At 35.7% G+C, this 19,791-nt stretch overlaps 2 protein-coding genes across 9 annotated transcripts; both read right to left on the minus strand.

Moving 5' to 3' along the window:
* Positions 1 to 747: 747 nt before the first annotated feature.
* LOC145129491 (phosphoglucan phosphatase LSF1, chloroplastic-like) lies at positions 748 to 5,311 on the minus strand. 8 transcript variants are annotated; one of them, XM_079064238.1, is made up of 13 exons: positions 4,452 to 5,311; positions 4,252 to 4,339; positions 3,850 to 3,948; positions 3,290 to 3,551; positions 3,052 to 3,199; positions 2,729 to 2,984; positions 2,288 to 2,548; positions 2,000 to 2,062; positions 1,829 to 1,871; positions 1,639 to 1,656; positions 1,424 to 1,503; positions 1,176 to 1,235; positions 748 to 1,082 (listed from the first exon to the last, which is right to left on the minus strand). In XM_079064238.1, exons 4-6 carry the CDS (start codon positions 3,469 to 3,471, stop codon positions 2,865 to 2,867), a joined length of 450 nt encoding a protein of 149 aa, XP_078920364.1. In that variant the 5' UTR covers positions 3,472 to 3,551; positions 3,850 to 3,948; positions 4,252 to 4,339; positions 4,452 to 5,311; the 3' UTR covers positions 748 to 1,082; positions 1,176 to 1,235; positions 1,424 to 1,503; positions 1,639 to 1,656; positions 1,829 to 1,871; positions 2,000 to 2,062; positions 2,288 to 2,548; positions 2,729 to 2,864. The 8 variants fall into 8 exon arrangements, with proteins under 8 accessions (XP_078920364.1, XP_078920362.1, XP_078920363.1 ...); XM_079064236.1 differs by lacking the exon at positions 1,176 to 1,235; XM_079064237.1 differs by having other exon boundaries at positions 1,424 to 1,656.
* Positions 5,312 to 5,751: 440 nt separating this feature from the next.
* On the minus strand, positions 5,752 to 10,836 carry LOC145129490 (65-kDa microtubule-associated protein 6-like). Its single transcript, XM_079064232.1, has 12 exons — positions 10,150 to 10,836; positions 9,315 to 9,518; positions 8,253 to 8,516; positions 7,956 to 8,171; positions 7,716 to 7,871; positions 7,480 to 7,639; positions 7,239 to 7,390; positions 6,993 to 7,080; positions 6,799 to 6,872; positions 6,624 to 6,698; positions 6,129 to 6,485; positions 5,752 to 6,036 (listed from the first exon to the last, which is right to left on the minus strand). The coding sequence occupies exons 1-11, from the start codon at positions 10,216 to 10,218 to the stop codon at positions 6,150 to 6,152; spliced, it is 1,794 nt and encodes a 597-aa protein (XP_078920358.1). The 5' UTR covers positions 10,219 to 10,836; the 3' UTR covers positions 5,752 to 6,036; positions 6,129 to 6,149.
* Positions 10,837 to 19,791: the final 8,955 nt, after the last annotated feature.

Raw genomic sequence — 19,791 nt, forward strand, 5'->3', positions numbered from 1 at the left:
CTAAATGAACTTTACCATTGCATATAGGAAATTTTAGAAAAATCTTAGTGGAGAGAAGAACATACTCACGATGAGGAGGTTGATGAAAAAACACTTGTGCCCTGCGTTTACTCAAACATGGAAGGCTCTTTTTTTCTTTTCTACTCATCGAAGCCCCTTCTCGTCCCTCTCCAATCCTCAAAAATCCATCTTCCTCTCGCACGCTTCTCTCTCGCTCTCTACCTTCTCCATCTACAGCCGGAGAATAGCCAGTGCTCCTCCTCATCACCACCTCCGACCGTCGTCACCCTCCCCATTGTCATCTCCGGTCAATGTTACTGCAATTATGTGTTTCGTTTTTCATTTTTTGCTGATTTTAGTGTTTGCGGATTTGGCTGATACATTCAACACAATGACTTGTGATTTTGCTACCATTTTTGTTGATTTTATTCATTTTATTGTTGTTTTTGTTGATTCCTGAGTTTGAGTTTGTGTTCTGGTTTGCTTATAATATGTTTATGCATTGCTAAAAATTGTTCTGGTTTGCTGAAAATGTGTTTATTTGTTGATTTATGTGCTGAATTTTATTGAATTTATAGTAGACATGACACAAAAGAAGCCTTGGATTAGTTGATTCAATTGTTTTATAAACAAAACCATTGAATTCAACAAAAAATAACATAAAATGGTAATTTTTTTTCATTCAGTAATTCAGAGGTCCCAACCAAACAGTATCTAAAAATTCAAACTCTCATAGAAATTCAGACATCTTAAAAATCTAAATCTTAAAATTTCAGATCCTATTAAATAGCACCTCATATTGTTTGTTCATCCCTTAATTTATAGTCTTAATCTGAACTAGAAAAGTGTCCCCCGCGTTGCGGGGGTCAAAGTTATACAAAAATAGAGGTTTTGTCAGGCTGTATGAGGTGACCTCGTCACGTGTCATGAAGTACAATGTCATTTGCTGCATCTGCTGTGACTATGATTGACGTTACGTTTAAGAAGAACATCGTGGTTCTGTAGGATAGTCGGCTATTGCATTAGCTTGCTTACGGAACTTTTCGGTTCTTTCTTAGAGCTCCACATTCGTCCTCCATAATCTTTAAACAAAAAATCAAAATTCAAAACACTTATTAACAAAAGAAGAAACCAAAATAAATGATTCTCAAATTGCACAATGGCAACGTACTTACATCTTTCTACCATTATAGGCAACATACTTTATCTTTTAGCCAAAACCAACTTCCATTTTTCTAGCATTATAGGAAAGTGAACATACTTTTTTTTGTAACCATAATAGCAACCAACTTTAATCTTTATATCATCACAGACAAGTATGGTTTTGTTTCGTAGGCGGAATAGCAATGAAGTAGCATTTTTCTACCATTCATACAAAGTCATGGTAAACAGATATTATAAGAAAAATATAAGGGATGGGTACCTCCTTAAACAGTGTTTCCATTAATTTCAGATGTTAATTTTGGTGCAGGGGCAACAATAGTGGCGACACTGATACTTGTCCTGGAGGCACACAAAATCACATGGCTTACCAATTAAAAGAAAAAAAGAAAATGCAAGCAAGAACATAGTTTTTTAGTATAATAAAAAAGACTTCCCGTTATCTGCTGCAGTTTTTTCACCAAGTAAAGCATATACCTTTGAATCTATAAGGCTCTGGTGAAAAAAACATGAAGGATAATAATAAATTTATAATAAAAAGATGGATAAAATAAGAAAAGTGAGTTATTTTAACTTATTTATTTTTCAAATGAATCAAAGCCCGCTAAGCAGAAAATGAAATTTCAAAACCCATTTAAAATCTGGAGAATAAGTGAAAGATTAATACCTTCAGCCTCTTAATTGCACCTTGCATCTGAACCCACGAATCCCTACAAAAAAAATGTAGTTAGTAATGCATTCTAACAAACAATGTTTAGCTATTGTTATAATAAACCAAGCTTGTACAATATTCTAAGGATATTGGGGGAAAAGCAAATTTGTTTGTTTAGGACAAAACCTTTTCCAATTTCATTCTTATTGAAGTTTGTTTGTAGTCCCAGAGATTTCTCCTTCCGCTTTTCTGTTATAAAGAAACACATATAAGTTAGAAAAACTTGAAATATCTATCTTTATTGACTGTTTTAGGCTTTTAGCTACTAAACTATTGGTTTTTTTTATTTAATTACCAAACTATAATTAAAGGAGTATAAAAAAAACCGGTGGCAACATTATTCATTCTAACAATAACATAAAGCAAAAGCAATCAATTAACCCAACAATCATAGTGAAAATCATCCGAGTACACCTTTGAAAGTGGAGGAAAATGGAATGGAAAAGAGTAGAAGAAGATGAGGCACATGAGTCCTTCGATCCGAAAGCTCAGTAGTGAAGGAGGAAGACATTTCTTCATTCGTTTACCAGCTTTCTTAATATCTTTACCATTCTTATTTAATAAATGTCTTCCCAGCAAGGGCCTCCCTTCCGTCCATGGTTTCGATTAGCCACCATGATCCGCCTACCACCTCCCCTGTGACCTGCCACCTACACCTGCCTTCATTCGACCTGCCTTTGATATCATAATGCATCGCATTTATACACTTTCATCTACAATCCTTACATACGGTTATAAACTATCTTACAGATAATTGCAATGTATACATGTATACAATTAACAGGTATGTATCTATGTATGTGTATCAAATTATATATCAATTGACAAAATAACAAAAAGAGAGAAAATACCAACCAGATGCCAATGGCAGCATTATCAGGAAACTTCTTAAGCTTCAAACAGTATTCTTCATTAGTGGTCATACTTATAGCAAAATCTCTTAGATGGCAATCAATGGTTGTTTCAAAGGCATTGTATGATTGAGATCAACCTATTTGAGAGTCAGCGTTATAGGACACACAGAGAATTCAACACATCGAGCCGCTTTTGCTAACATAAACTGCTCATTTTTTGTCAATGGCCTATCAATCACTTTCACAATATTCACATCCTAAAACAAATACAATGTCAGTATGCTTTACCCTAAAAGTATATTTTGAAATATATTTCATGTATACCTTCTTTGGATGTTGAATAGAAGGCGTCACACTTGCCACGTCACCAACCTCAAGTATGTTATTAACATTCCCCCTATCATCACTTTCTGTAGGTGAAGTTGGTGACTGCCTCCAATCTCCATTCACTATAAACTTATAATAATAATACCTGAAACATTTGTCATCGAAGTAATTACTCACATCACATAGTTTGACCAAAATAGTCAACTTAAATTTAAAGTAGAATGATAAAACTTACTTCCGTTGTGCAAGTCGAACTTCAGCTTCATATCGTGGCCCACCTTTATGAATTGCTTTAACTGGTTCTTTCCAATTCCTGGTGAAATCTCCAATTAATTCCACATTCTCTCCCTCATGTGCATTCCACACAAATGTGACAGCATGGGTAGCGGGCCCCTCATGTTTCGAATTTTCCACCATAGCTATCAAATCCCATGTTGGCCATGCAATTGCTGCTCTATGAGGACGACATGTGTGTAATCCAGATACATAATTGTAAGCTGCATGAAGTGAAGTATCAGTCATCCAATGAACATATGCAATCACACAACAAAAATGTCGTTATACTCTTTATTGTTCCAATTTTTTTTCAATTAATATGAGAAAATAAAGGAGAAATTGTAGCTTTACAATACTTATTATTTAAAAATGGTCGTTATGATGAAAGTCTAAAGATTCAAAATATTACTAATTTCAAAAGGTGAAGTTTTTTTAACATGTAGAAATTCATTATGTCTTTCCATATCCTCATCAACCTATAATCAGTAAATATAATCCATATGTATACCCTTAAAATACCTCTTTCAACTTTGTTCCAAGCCGCAACAGTTTCTCCTTCATCCCACACTCATCTTCTTTATTCCATTTGACTGCACAGGTAAACATGAGATCCCATACCTGACATCCGATCAACATAACAGTTTCTGATTTTCAAGCGGTTTGACATTAATAGAGTTAAACATATCAGAAAAAATTAGCAAGTTTTTTAATGTAAATAAAAAAACTTTAAGAATGAAGGCGTTTAATGACATAAAACTCGCGATTTGTGGGTTATTGATCAGTGTAATGCATCTTAAAAATGATTATTAGGAACTGAATGAGATAATTAACTGATTAAAGAAACAAACAGGAAGTTAATTCAATATTTATTTCCATAATTTTTTTTTCAAATCAGAATTATATAAGAATTTATTGACAAACCTCAAAATCAACAGATTAAAGCAACGAATACCAACTTGTTGAACCATTCCCTCTCAGTTGTACATTCCAATCCTGGTCGGATTATAACCTGATGAAAACATAAAGAAGTAGCAAAAAAATCGAAAATACACAAAGAGACAATACGTCAAACACCTTACGTGCAAGAAACCAAACAAATTGGAGAAAAACTGTGAAATTACCTTGGGAAAAAATCCGGTTCTGAGACAACTTGTCGTGGTTGTGTCGAACATATTCCTTGCACAAAAAGTGAGAAGAAAACATAAAAAAAGTAAAAACTTTACCATAATTCGTATGTAAATACTGCAAGAAAGCTGCATCATAAAAGAGTTGCAGGTTTCTGATTTGTAGTTGTTGACGCAACCTATTTTTTCCCTACAGATTGAAGACCGGAGACAACATCTCTTCAGTTGGATGTAGAACCCCGTTGACATACCGTTCAACCACTGTCGAAGCAAACCCACCGAACACCCCCTTCTTCTTCACTGCTGCTGCTCACGACACCTAACTGGAGACCAATGGCAGACCCCCTCCACCGGCGCCCGCCGTTGCTACGGTGCCTCTTCGTTTACCCCAACACGACAGCCAATCATCCCTCTTACTACCGACCGGTTACAAATCGAAGCCACCCTTTACCAAATACTTCTTCTATTTCGTTCGGGTGTCGGAGGTTTGTGCTGAGGAAGATAAACTGAGCGGAAGGATCGGGAACAAAAAGGCGTGCTGAGGAAGATAAAGTGAGCGGAAGGATCGGGAACAAAAAGGCATAACCCTATGGTACCGGAGCAGCCCCTTTCTTCCATCACAGTTGAGGCGGAGGGAGGGCGGTGGTGTTTTTCTGGAAGAAGCAAACGCGAAACAGTAACAATGGAGAACCGAGGGAGACGATGAAGAAAGAGGAGTGAACGATTTGGAGCGGAGATAAGGATCGGGAAGGTTACCTGAGAGGCGGTGGGTTTGAGCAGAGATAAGGAAGACTATGGAAGGATCGGGAAGATTAGCCGAGAGGCGGTAGGTTAGAAAATGGCATAAACTGCCCATCATAAATGAAAGACGAAATATGTAAATGAAAGGACCAAAACTGACAAAAAGTATCTCAGGTTTACTGTTCATTTCCTCCACAATAATAATAAATGCAATTACAGAATCAGGCCATCCGAAAAAATAAATAAATAAAATAAAAAATAAAAGTTAAGACAGCCCTAGCCCTATTAGTTTCCTTCCAATCCAGACCAATGAAAAGCCCAATGGAATTTTACAAATAAAGGTGATGGATTATTTTTTTCAATTTAACTGGTATTTAAATTCTAAACCCCTATGATTACCTACCTACCCAAAAGAATTATGAAGAAATTTTCAAATCACACCCACTATTATGTCTTGTTCTTTCCTTTAACACTTTGATTGGGACCTAACACATTAATGACGAATGTAACCATATACCAACCTTATAAAATCAAAATCAGTCCAACATCACCACAATGCTAAAATTCAACCTCTTTTATGTCCATGTCAACCTTATAATCAATCCATCATGTCTCTTTCTGTTTATTACGATATTATTAAGGCTGCATCCTAACTCCATCAAACACCAAACCAAAAGGTATACACATTACAAGTAATAAAACAAAAAACAACAATACCAAAAAAAAAAAAAAAAAGTTTCACCATTTCTATCCACACTTTCCACAACACTCTCCTAAAACTGTCAAATATTCACAAGCCTTCTCCTGCCTGCTCTACTTCACATCAACACATTAAACCCTCCTGTAACATAATTTCAAAAAAACTTATAAATTTTCAAATTCCTTTTATTGATTAAAAAAAGAAAGATTTAGATTTAGTATTTTAGTAATTACCGATTAAAATGATTTCAAGATTTAGCTCTGAAGTGGGGACCCGGGTTCGGATCCATATACAGAAGAAAACGATATTGTATCTTCTTTAGGAATGGCAACAAAGTTAAGTGGTGTAGTTGTTAGCCTTCTCATTTCTTTTGAATACCCGTTTTGGCGACTGGAATAAGACCTCGGAGTCATGGGTTCCATTGTTGGACTTCCCACGGAGCTTCTTCTTGGAGTTGGAGTCATTGATCCGTTTCCATTCCGGTATCCGTTTCCGGACATGCGAAAACTACTTGCTCTTCTTGGACTAGGTTTCGACCCGTATATGGATTCTCTTTCCGTTAGTAGCAAGTCTTGGAGGCGCTTTTGGTCCTGTAAACAAGTGAATGGACGTTAATAGTTAATACCCCGAATGGAATGAGTCATTCCATTCTGTTGTTGCAAAGGAATGGAATGAGTGATTATAGGAAGAAGGAATGGAATCACGAAAGTATTGAATGAACAAATTACCCTTGATCGCTTCTTTTCCTCTTCTTTTTGTAGTCTTGATAGTTTATATTCCTCCAAGATTGTCACCAAACGCGCCTACGCAAAACGTTTCATAACAGAAGGTAATAAAATAATAAATTAATAATGCAAAGCAACAAGATTTTTTTTTTCTTAAACACTTTACAAAATAACTCACCCCATCATAAAGAAACAACTTCTTTTTCTCATCTTCCCATGTAACCGTTTTGCATATTAGATTATCAACCATGGCTGCAATTAGTAATTTGTTAATCCAAAGATTGCATGACAAAAAAGTAACTTTTTGTCCTATATCCAAAAATGTGGGACATGGAATATTTGTGCAAAAAGACTAAAATACCCTTTTTGTACCTGGAATCTTGTTAACAGTAATTCGAGCCCTTTCTGCACGTTTTAAACTTAGATGAACTCCTCTTCCTGCACTATACCGATTTTGATCCTAAAAAACAACAAAAAAACATAACAAAAGTCAAAATCTAAAAGGGTTTTGTTTTAATCAATCTAAAAAGTATAAAAATTCGTATCTAGTTGCTTTTTTCTCGAATTTTCATAATTAAAACAATGATGATAACACTAGAAAAAGGAAAAGAAGATTACTAGATTATAATCTTCAAGCCAATTTTCCTCTTCACAAGCAGAAAGCCACCTTTCTATTCTATCCATGATTTCCTTTCGACTCAAAGCTTCAGCCTTTACTTTACCAATTTGTGCTTCAATGTTTGCCAAAAGTTCACTGGGGTCCACCAAACCTTTTAAAAAATAACAAATTATTCAAAACCCAAAATGGCAAAAAGGAAAAAACTAATTACAATTTTGAACTAAATTATATATCACTTACCAGAATCAATCATTGCATTAGATTTATCAATAGCTGTACTTGGATCAGGTTCGATATGAGTCTTGAAACATATATCTTCTAATTCAGATCTTCTTTTCATGACCAATTCTTTCATTCGACTTGCTTTCAGTTTACTTAACCTCTCAACTTCTTGTGAAGCCTGTGAAGAAGAGTATTGTTATTTAATAGCAAAAAGAAAGAAAAAAGTCGGGTAAAAAAGGGTTTAAATGAAGAACCTGTTGAATAACATCCAATGAAAGAGCATTTGGTTCGATGATTTCTGCTTCTGGTAATCTAATCACCGATGTAATTCTCAAAAAGTAACTTTTTTCTTCCCTCGTTGAATCCATTATATGCCATAGTTCGAATAACAATCCAGCGATATCTTTAAGCTGTATTGCATTAAAAAGGAAACGATCTTTAATGACTACAGAGAGAAAAAGATTGTACGCTTTTGGAGATTATGTTTATTATACCTTCTGAAATCGGACTTTTTTCTCTGTTTTCAATTTAAGAATCGCGTTTTCAAGACCTTCTAATGTGGTATCGCTTATGTTTGTTGCTTGTTCTGGACTTGTTCCATGTAAGCTTGGATGAACATCGCTAATGGTTTTCCCGAAATCCAATCCAAGAACACGACACGTGGAATGGACTTCGTTTACATGGGCCAAAACTTTATGGAGTCGTTCTGACTGCAATTGAATTTGATTTTGATGAATATATGATTGTAATTTGTATCTTTTAATAAATTTGTTTTTGATAAATTGTTGTACCTTTTCCTTTTGTAGAGTACGAAGATGAGATTGGTATTCACCAAATTTTCTAAGAGATAAGTCTTGTTCTTCGAGAGTTAGTGAGTTAATTGCGTCTGTAAATTGTGTATATCCCGAAATTTCACTGTTGATTTTTTCAATTTGACCTTTTATTTCTGCAAATTGTTTGATTCTTTCTTCTTTTTTGAGTTTTAAATCCTCTACCAATGGTGTCACCATTGCAAGTTGAGCTTTCAATGATGATGATTTGTTTTCCATGTTTAGCTGTTTAATTCAAGAAAAGAAAACACATTAAGCAGAGTTATAAATTTTTAAAAAACAATTTTTGACTCATAATAGTCAAACTATGGGACAAAAAGAGTACAATGAATTTGCATACGATAAAGATTCTTCAAACAAAGGCATAAGATGTTAAAAGAAAGTAGACAAATCCCATAGACATGTTAAATTATGGTTAATGACTAATTTTGGCAATAAAAAAGTCACTAACTTTTTCCAAATTTTGCAACGAATTGGATTTCTAATCAATATATGAAACATGTTTCAATTTTGTTACCCAATATTTACCAATAAGAGAGCAACTTTATTGCATAAAGTGGTAAAAGATTGTCGACAAACATGTAGTAATATTGTTGCATAAATAAGTCACTACCCCTTTATAAATTATTGAAGCAAAAAGCTACTTTCTCACTTCCAAAAAGATATACAACTTGAATGAATTACTTATGTAACCATTGTTCTTAAAAAGATCCCATAAAATCTATTGATCATGTTTCTTGCAATAAAGTAAATAAGCTTACACGTTTGATGTTTCTCTAAAAGTTACATATCATGAATCATCAAAGATTTGAACCCTAAAGTTTCAATCGATTTGATTTTTATAGTCAAATTATGTTTCATTTTTAGAAAGAGAGAGAATAATAAAAGTTAAAAAGGAGTAGTTGGTTGAAAGACTATTTGAAAGACTATTTAAAAGGGTAACCACAATAATGATTAAAGATTAGGTAAAAGCAATAATAAAGTTGACAATGATGGGTTATTGAATTAAGACCATTTGTTTACCGGAAAATAAGTGTTGAGGTCACCCAGGGCGGCGATTAGGGTGGCGAGTTCCGCTTCTTTGGCTGCCACCGACTGATGAAGGCGGGCTTTTGCATTTGCAGCTTCATCGACTTTTCTTTTATAAACTTCTAAACATTCTCTTTCCAATTCCATTAACATTCTGTCTTTTTCGGTTTCATTCTCGCCTATGTCCATCCATATTTGCTGTAAACATGATACAATTTAATGAAATTAAACAACTTTTTTTTCATAAATATACCGAAGATGTAAAATCCCCAAAAAGCCCATTACGATATAGTAAATTGTATGAAATTATATGTAATTCTATGTCGCTATCTTGAAAGTTTTTAGGGGAAAGGGGAAAGAAGAAATTATGGGGTTTATAGCAATTGAATTCTTGATTCTAATTGCATAAGAAGAGTAGGAAAACATGTGAAAAGAATGGACAACAGAATAATACATATAAATTCAAGATGAAAAGGTTAAAATAACAATTTTGTGACTTTAATTTCAAAAGCCAAGACTAGTTGCCTTAATTTTAGGGAACCGAAAATACGCCTAAAAATTTCATGAATAACATTCCAAATTTCCAATAGTTTTCATAGAACCGACAATCAAATTACTAGTGTTTCATTGAATTTGTGAAAAATAAAGAATACCCATTACAGGATTTCTACTTTTAGACATGAAAACATCATCGATTTTGGAAATTTAGAAGTCATTATCGAGTATTCAAACAAAAGAACAAAATTCGCAACTAATTTCTTTGTTTCAAATTGAGAAATTAATGGGGTTTAAAATCAAAGTTTGAATGATTAATCGAAAGATATATTACCTGAAGTTCCCGAAGTAAAGTATTGCAAGTAGTGGCTGTACGAACACTAGAAGGACTCACTGCCAACATTTTGCTTTAATCCCCTTTTTACCCTCAAAAGAAGAACCAGAAACAGAAGAAGAAAACACCTTTCGAAGTTCGAACACAGAAGAAAAAGAAAGAACGAGAAGAAGATGAGTTCTTTTAGTGTTTATCAAGTCAGAAAAAGAGAACCCATTACGAATATCATAAAGAAATTTTGTGGGTCTCTTTCCATTTTTCTTGTTTGTTTCTCTACACCAACAAACAAACCAGAAAAAAAAACCCTTTTAAAATTCAACTTCAAATTCACCAACAACAACTACAACAACAACAAGATCTGAAGCTTCCTGCAACAAACCCCACTATCTTCCTTCTCGTTTCTTGCTTTTGCTTCAAATCTTGAATTTGTAAATGGAAAACCCAAGAAAATCCCAAAATGGATCTGTTTATAAACCTACTATAAAAACCGAGTAGGATAAGAGGAAAAGAATTAGGTACTGTTGAAGAGGACAAACAAACAAAATGGACCACCAACAGCAAACCCTTTTTGCAAGAATATGGATTAAGCTACAATGCGCACTAGACGGATCTGCGCACGTTAATACAAGATTTCTTTACTAAATCCTCTCGCCATTAAAGATGGGTACTTTAATAAGAACAAGGAAAGGATATCACTCATCACTCGAGTCTCAAATCACCATAAATTTACATTATTCGTTTCCATTTTTCACTTTTTGTCCTCGCATCGAATATTTTATTTAACAATTTATATATAAAACAACAAAAGCATTAAAAAAATGGAAATCGAGTAAGCAAAGAAATCAGGGTTTTGGGGTTGTCTTGGGTTTTGTAACAGTCGCAAAAGTGGCGCGTGGATGACACGATTTAGATGAAAGTGGGAAGTGGGTGTCACCGGGTATGGTGGTGAGTCCGAGTTGTAGGGTCTATGGGGACGAAGAGCCAGCAATGGAGTAGCTGTTTAACACAGAGTTTTTCTTATTGTATTATTAAATATTTAAGATTTAAGAAATTCTATCTTTTTTGGGTTGTTAAATGTTTACATCAAACTTTTAGCGGCTAAAAAGACATTCATTTTTATCGTTTAGTCTAACCTTAATTAATTTTGAAGTATTTTTATTGGTTGGAATTGCATTGTTTTCCGAAAAAACTGATTACAAGTAGTTTATTATAGGTTGACCTTTTATAAAAATGATGAGAGGGTGTCTAAGAGGTGTCTTATTAGCAACAAGTTTTATTTTCAGGAGAGATATCTTTTTAGTGAGATGTGCCTTGTGAGATTATTAGAAAGATGACACTATCATAAACATACATAAATGCGTATATAATTTAAATTTTGTTATGATTACAATTTGTAAAATGGAGATATTGAAATTTGTATTATTATAAACAATACTTTTGGATTCTTTTCTAATTATGATAACTATCTTGTATAAATGTTATTACTACTACAAAAGTAGAAAAGTTTTACTTTGTATTATTATACACAAGACTTTTGGATTCTTTTTTGATGATGATAACTATGAATAAATGTTATTGCTACTACAAAAGTAGAAAAGATAATTGTCTTATTATAAATTTCAAACAATTAACAAGGATAAAATCATTATGGTTGTAATAGAATAGAGAACTTATTTGTTTTTTGTTCACAAAAATCATTGATAAGAATATATAATTGACATTCACAATCATTATTTCAATGATAGATAGAATATATAGACCTTATAATTATTTTATATAATATCTAATAATTTTATATAGTATAAATTACAATTTTGATCCTGTATTCGATTAGATCTAATTCAAGTCTTGGAATGGTTTCAAAATTTAGTATGCTGGATTATTTCTCTAACACGTTAGAAGATCAATGTTAAGTAATTAATAAAATAACCATTTTAACATTATTTTAACTTAATCATATTTTATCCTTTTGTGTTTTTCATTTTTTGTATTTTTATTATTTGTCTCACCACCAGCTACTCTAAAGATATTTGAAGTCGGCAAGAGGAAATATGCTGTAACGTCCGTGTTTTCAGGCTACGCATTAATGATGATGTAATAGTCTAGTCCAACTTTTGTAATTTGTTTTGAAATAATAAGATGTATTATTTGAGTATTATGTGTTTATTGCTTAATTATTATGATTTAATAAATTAATGATAAAAATAAGCATCGAAAATAAATATTAGATGAACCCGATATCTATGAAGAAAGTTGTAGTGGTTGAAACAAGGATTCCGGAAATATAAAGAATATCGAAATCCGAGTTATAACGAAGAAGTTATGACATGTCGAAGTTTCGCGACAGAACCGGCACGACGTTGTGTGACGTAAAAAGTGAATTTACGATAAAGTACTTTTTAGCATTAGCGATCTAAATGAAAGTCGTAGTATACGTTAAACCAAGAGCGTGCATAAAAAGAATGTCCAAATCTGACTTCGTATGAGGAAGTTATGAATTTTCTAAGATTTGGCATAGCAGTATGCAGCCCGAAACTCGAATTTTAGATCGAGTGATTTTTAGCCAAAACAACCTAAACGAGAATCGAATATCTTGTTGATATTAGTTCAACGATAAAAAGACAAACGAAAACGAACGGCGGATGAAGAAGTTATGAATTTTTAACGGATTTTTCCTGTCCCGGCCTGTTAAAAATATAACTTTAAAAATAAAGTCAAAATTTGCCGACGGAGTCTAAACGAAAGTTGTAGAGCACGGTCTTACCTACGCGTGGATATAAAGAACGTCAAAAACGGAACTCGTATGCGAAAGTTACAAAATTTTGAAGTTTGAAAATTCGGAGTACGCCCAGCGTACTCATGTAAGTGTTCCGGAGTCAGTCACCCTCCCTACTCCTTCGCATGAGAGACACGTGTCGTAGCCTTGACGTGTCCGAGCTAATCCACTCCTACGCCCAGCGTACGAAGGTGTACGCCCAACGAAGGGCCTTCCGAGGCAGTACGCCCTGCGTACTCTATAATTACACCCAGCGTAATCAGGTGCTTCAGACACTATAAATAGGGTGCGAGGCTGCCCCGAAAATGGTTACAAAATTTACTCTTTTTCACCTCCTATCTTCTTTTTACCTACACTAAATACCCCCAAGCCTATTATATCATCCTAGCATCATAAGCAAGCCCCGGAGAGCCCGAAGATCCCGAGAAAAAGAGTTTTCGAGACGAAACTCTGCCCGCGTGAAGCCCGGTTTTTGGGAAAACATCCCGGTTTTATCGGAAACGATCGTTTTAAGAAACAAAGTGTTGCCCGATTATCATTATATCAAGTGAGTGTGTAGTCATTTTCATCTTACACATAGATATGAAGTATTTTCTATAAAATACGTGCTATGTGTAATTATATTGTTTGTTTATTTGAGATGGGTGTTGAATAGATGTTTTATACAAGTTTTAAACTGTATATGTATTTTTATCTACAAATATATTGGGTAAAACATGGGTAGATGAAATAGTTGATGTGTGTTAAAATGATGAGAGGCCTCGATGTTGTTGTTGTTGTTGTTGTAGTCATCTAGCGGAGTATAGATGACGACCACAGACCTTTCTAGACAGTCCAGTGGAACGCTAGCAGGTTCGCAACCTGTAGGTGTTGGTGAACTATATGCTCGCTGGTGTACTCCATCCCCCTCATGGTTGCCTTATTTGACATAAATTGCTGAGGAATCCCTAAAGCGGTGTTGTCACCCCGATGAAAATCCTTAGACTAGGTCCCTTATGATAGGTGTTTAGGGACGTAAAGTGAGGATAACGGGAATGGGTAATCAGGGTTATTGTTGGTTGATGAAATTAATAAATTTATTTTTGGTTGATGAATTTAATAAATTTATTATTATTTGTGGGTTGAAAACCCTATATGCTCATCAGGCTCGCAAGCCTGACTCACTCGGCTTTTTATATTACAGGTAGTGGACCCTGAGCATAGTTGGATGATGATGAGGGATTTTTGGATTATAGGCCAGTAGATGTAAATATTTGTTGTAAGGCTTATAATGTATTGTTTATGCTTTTGGTCTGTATCAGAACATGACATCCCGAGGATTTGATATATAATGAAAATATATATTTTTTTAGTAAATTACACAATGGTCCCTATGGTTTGGGGTAATTTGCACGTTTGGTCCCTAACTTATTTTTTTAACTCGGACGGTCCTTACAGTTTGTTTTTATTGTGCACGTGGTCCCTGTTTTACCTAAAAAGACTATTTTGTCATTGATTTTTTAATTTGTTTAAATAAGGTGGGTAGGTAAACTAAGGTAATGTGAGGTAGAAGTGGGGTTGGGTGTGTTTATATAAATAAATTAAAAAAATCAAGGGCAAAATAATCTTTTTAGGTAAGACAGGGACCAAACACGCAACAAAAATAAACTGTAGGGATCTTCCGAGCTAAAAAAATAAGTTAGGGACCAAACGTGAGAATTACCCCAAACCATAGGGACCATTCGTGTAATTTACTCATTTTTTTTTAAGAAATATTTTGATAAAAAAATTTTTATCATGTTTTGTTTTGGGGACAAATTCCGCCACTTCTTTTAAAAATATTACTTTGATTTTATTTTAAAAGCATAAACTAAATCGGTCTTTTCTGACCGAGAAATTTAGGGATGTCACAGTTGGTATCAGAGCATTAGTTTAAGCGAACTAGGAATTTGTAGGATTTCTAGACTTAAACTTAGAATGCTAAGTGATGATCGTGAGATGAGTGTCTACCATATTTTAAACACAAGCACTAGTATATTTTAGGAAAGATGTCTAAAATACTTTTATGTGCTAAATGCTATACGTTTGCCATATATGTCATTATTTGTTCGGATCTATGGTCTTTTGCCGACCGGATCTAGAAACCTTATGTGTTTAGGATTCTAAGCGTACGACTACGATATTAGAACTAGCATGTAACATTTCAGAGTGATAATGAAGATTTAAACGTCTATCGTGAATAAAGATCTAAATTCGCCTAATTTGGTGTATAGATCAAAATGGCAGTACTCGAAGTGGAGCTGGAAATGCAAATAGAAATTAGCAACCTCAACCCCAAGTGATGGAACAGGTGCCAATAGTAGAAGCTGCACCACGAGGACTGAACCGCTTGTGGTTAGGAGGAATAACCACGAGGACAGAGTGGAGAGAAATGGATGCAAGTACAAAGACTTTATGACTTGCAAGCCATCAACTTTCACTGGAAAAGAAGATCCCGTCGGAGTAATGGATTGGATCTCAGAAATGGAATTGGCCTTCATGACATGTGGTTGTCAAGGCAAGTTACAAACCATATTTGCAGTGCGTCAGTTCAGAGGTGGCGTTGTTCGCTGGTGGAACACTCTGGGGAAGACCCTAAGCCCTAATGAGCCACTGCAACTGACTTGGGCAGAGTTCTTGGTGCAATTCAAGCGCAAGTACTGCTCGGCCCAAAATGTGCTTGAGATAGAAAACCAATTTCTGACATCGAAGAAGGGAAGTATGTCCATCGACGAATACACCAATAACTTCACAGACAAAATGGAGTTTGCTTTACGTATTGTCCCAGATGAGCTGACAAAAATTGACAGGTACGCAAAGGGACTTCCATGGGAGTATGCAGTGCCAGTGCGTCAGGCACTTACTTTGGAGGCAGCTATCTGGGCTGCCAAGTCTGTTGAAGATATGATTAAGGGGAGAGCCGCCAGCAAGGTTGGAGTTGGCGAAAAGAGAAAGTTTGAAGGAACTTCAGGTTCCAACAAAAAGAATAAGTTCTCAAAGTATGGTTCGAGGAAATTCGGAGGAGAAGCCGAAGCAAAATGGTGTGACAAGTGTAAGAAGAAACATGTTGGGAAATGTAGCGAGGAAGTCACTTGTTACAAATGTGGAAAGTCTGGGCATTATGCCAATGAATGCACCTTCAATAAGAAAGTTTGTTATAGGTACAATGAAGAGGGACACATTTTGAGGAATTGCCCGAAGAAGAAAGAGGCAGCGAAGCCCAATCTTCCACCAAAGCCAAAAGCTAGAGCTTTCCAGATGACACTGGAAGTTGCAAAGGATGTAGTGGATGTCGCATCAGGTACCTTTCCTGTAAATGGATTTCCTGCCAATTTATTGTTTGATTCCGGGGCGAATTACTCCTTTATATCACATAAATTTGGTGAAAGACTAGCATTTCCTATAGAAAAACTTGATGATACCCTAATTGTAGAAGTTTCTAGTGGCAAATTCATACCTGTTAGCGATTGTATTAGGAATATCGTCATCGACCTGATCGAAAACGAATTCCTTGAGAAGCTGTTACCCATTTAGTTGAATGGTTTTCGACATCGTTATAGGAATGGATTGGCTTAGCGCCAGTGATGTCGAAATACTGTGCAAGAAAAAGATAGTAAGGGTAAACCCGCCTGGAAAAGAGTTTTTTTATGGTATACGGAGATAAGCGCAGAGTAAATTCTGGAATCATTTCCCTAATGAAAGCCAGAAAATGTTTATCTAAAGGATGCACCTCATACTTGGCATTCGTGATCGATGCTAAGAATGAGAAAAAGGATGTGCAAGGTATACCAGTGGTGTGTGAATATCCGGAAGTTTTTCCCGAAAATCTTCCTGGATTGCCCCCTGATAGACAAGTGGAGTTTAGAATAGACTTGTTACCAGGAACAACACTAATAGCAAAAGCACCATATCGATTAGCACTGACGGAGATGAATGAGCTTATGACACAACTTCAGGAGTTGTTGGACAACGGTTTCATTAGACCTATTTCATCACCTTGGGGAGCTCCGGTGTTATTCGTGAAGAAGAAAGATGGGAGCATGAGAATTTGCATAGATTATAGAGAGCTAAATAAGGCAACAATAAAGAACAAGTACCCGTTGCCAAGGATTGATGACTTGTTCGATCAGTTGCAAGGTTCGAGCTATTTCTCGAAGATCGATCTTAGGTCAGGATATCATCATCTAAAGATGAGAGAGCATGATATGGAGAAGACTGCATTCAGAACAAGATATGGACACTATGAGTTCTTCGTTATGTCGTTTGGACTAACCAATGCTCCAGCAACTTTCATGGATTTGATGAACAGGGTTTGTAAACCATTCCTCGATAAATCTGTGATAGTGTTTATAGATGATATTTTGATTTATTCAAAAAGCAAGCGGGAGCATGATAAGCATATGCGAGAAGTGTTAGAAGTTCTGAAAAATGAGAAGTTGTATGCAAAGTTCTCCAAATGTGAATTTTGGATTCAAGAAGTCCAATTTTTGGGTCATGTGGTTAACCAAGAAGGGATAATGGTTGACCCGACGAAGATTGAAGCTGTGATGACGTGGGAACAACCGAAAAGTCCCACGGAGATCCGAAGCTTTCTGGGATTAGCTGGATATTACCGAAGATTTATCCAAGGCTTTTCTTCGATAGCTGCTCCATTGACAGCTTTGACCCACAAAGGAGCTACTTATACTTGGAGTAAGAAGCATAAGGAAGCCTTTGAGAAGCTAAAGAAGAAATTGTGTGAAGCACCGATTCTTTCTTTACCAGAAGGAGTGTATGACTTCGCAGTTTATAGCGATGCATCTGGAGTTGGGTTAGGTTGTGTTCTGACCCAAAGGGATAAAGTAATAGCATATGCATCGAGGTAATTGAAAGAACATGAAAAGAACTACCCCACTCATGACAGAGGTAGTATTTGCCTTAATGATATGAAGGCATTATCTTTATGGCACTAAATGCAAACTTTTCGTTGATCATAAGAGTCTTCAATATCTCTTTAATCAGAAGGAATTAAACATGAGGCAACGACACTGGCTAGAGTTACTCAAGGACTATGACTATGAGATACTTTACCACCCTGGTAAAGCAAATGTTGTCGCTGATGCTCTCAGTCGGAAGGTAAACCTTAAAAAGAAAAGTCCAAGAGCGTTGGGAATTGAAGTTGTCTCGACAATTGTGGAAAGCATAAAGAAAGCTCAGGATGAAGCTTCAGAGAAAAATGACCGAAAGGAAGAACGTTTGGGCAAAACGTTAGTGTTCGATATAAACGGTCAAGGACTGAAGGTATTCCAAGATAGAATTTGGGTACCTAAGACGGGAGGAATAAGAGATCTTATGATGGAAGAAGCTCACAAGACCATGTACTCGATTCATCCCGGCAGCACGAAAATGTATAGGGATCTGAAACCCTACTACTGGTGGCCGACGATGAAGCTCGATGCTGCAAAGTATGTGGCCGAGTGTGTGGCATGTGCGAGAGTTAAGGCACAACATCAAAAATCGTATGGGAGTTTAGAACCTTTACCTGTACCCATGGGTAAATGGGAAGACATCACCATGGATTTTGTGACTAAACTGCCCAGAACGAAAAGCAGTCACGACATGATTTGGGTGGTCGTTGATCAGTTCAAAAAAAGTGCACATTTCATAGCAGCCAATGAGAAGTGGTCTATGGAAAAGCTTGCAAATGTTTACGTGAAAGAGATAGTGAAAGCTCACGGTGTTCCTTTAACGATTGCATCATATCGTGATAGTCGTTTCACGTCGAGGTTTTGGAGAAGTCTACAAGAGGAATTGGGTACGAAATTATGTTTAAGTACAGCTTACCATCCGCAAACCGATGGTCAGAGCGAACGAACGATTCAAACATTGGAGGATATGCTACGAGCATGTACCCTGGAATTCCAAGGTAACTGGGATGAACATCTACCTTTGGTAGAATTTTCCTACAATAATAGTTTCCACTCGAGCATCAAGATGGCACCTTATCAAGCTTTGTATGGACAAAAGTGTCGAACACCGTCATGTTGGCTTGAAGCTGGAGAAAAATAGTTTATGGGACCCGAGATAGTTCATCAGACTGCTGAAAAGTTGAAAGTGATTAGGGAAAGGATGTTAGCAGCTCAGGATCGTCAAAAGAGCTATGCTGACAAGAAAAGACAACCGATAACATTCAAAGTTGGAGATTCAGTTTTACTTAAAGTCTCGCCGTGGAAGGGACTTATAAGATTTGGTAAAAGGGGAAAGTTGAGTCCAAGGTTTATTGGACCATTTAAAGTTCTTCAGAGGATTGGGAACCAAGCTTACAAGCTAGAACTACCAGAAGAACTAGATGGTATTCATAACACTTTCCATGTGTGTTATTTGAGGAAGTTCACAGGAGATGTTCCCGATATAATTCCAATTTTTGAATTAAGGTTGGATGAAAGCAAGAGATTAATTGAAGAACCGGAGGCAATCGTTGACCGTAAGACTAAGAAGTTGCGACGCAAGATGGTCGATTTAGTGCTTGTGCGATGGAAACATACGAATGGGCCAAATCTCACTTGGGAAATGGAGAGTGACATGATGAGTCGCTATCTGCATTTGTTTGTTGATGTGTGATTCCGGGGACGGAATCATCCTAAGGGGGAGAGAATTGTAACTCCCGTGTTTCTAGGCTAGGCATTAATGATGATGTAATAGTCTAGGCCAACCTTTGTAATTTGTATTGAAATAATAAGATGTATTATTTGAGTATTATGTGTTTATTGCTTAATTATTATGACTTAATAAATTAAGGATAAAAATAAGCGTCGAAAATAAATATTAGATGAACCCGATATCTATGAAGAAAGTTGTAGTGGTTGAAA

Source organism: Lactuca virosa, chromosome 8, assembly GCF_052849685.1.
Source record: "Lactuca virosa cultivar CGN04683 chromosome 8, Lactuca_virosa_CGN04683_v6, whole genome shotgun sequence".
In the NCBI taxonomy this organism is placed as follows: domain Eukaryota; kingdom Viridiplantae; phylum Streptophyta; class Magnoliopsida; order Asterales; family Asteraceae; genus Lactuca; species Lactuca virosa.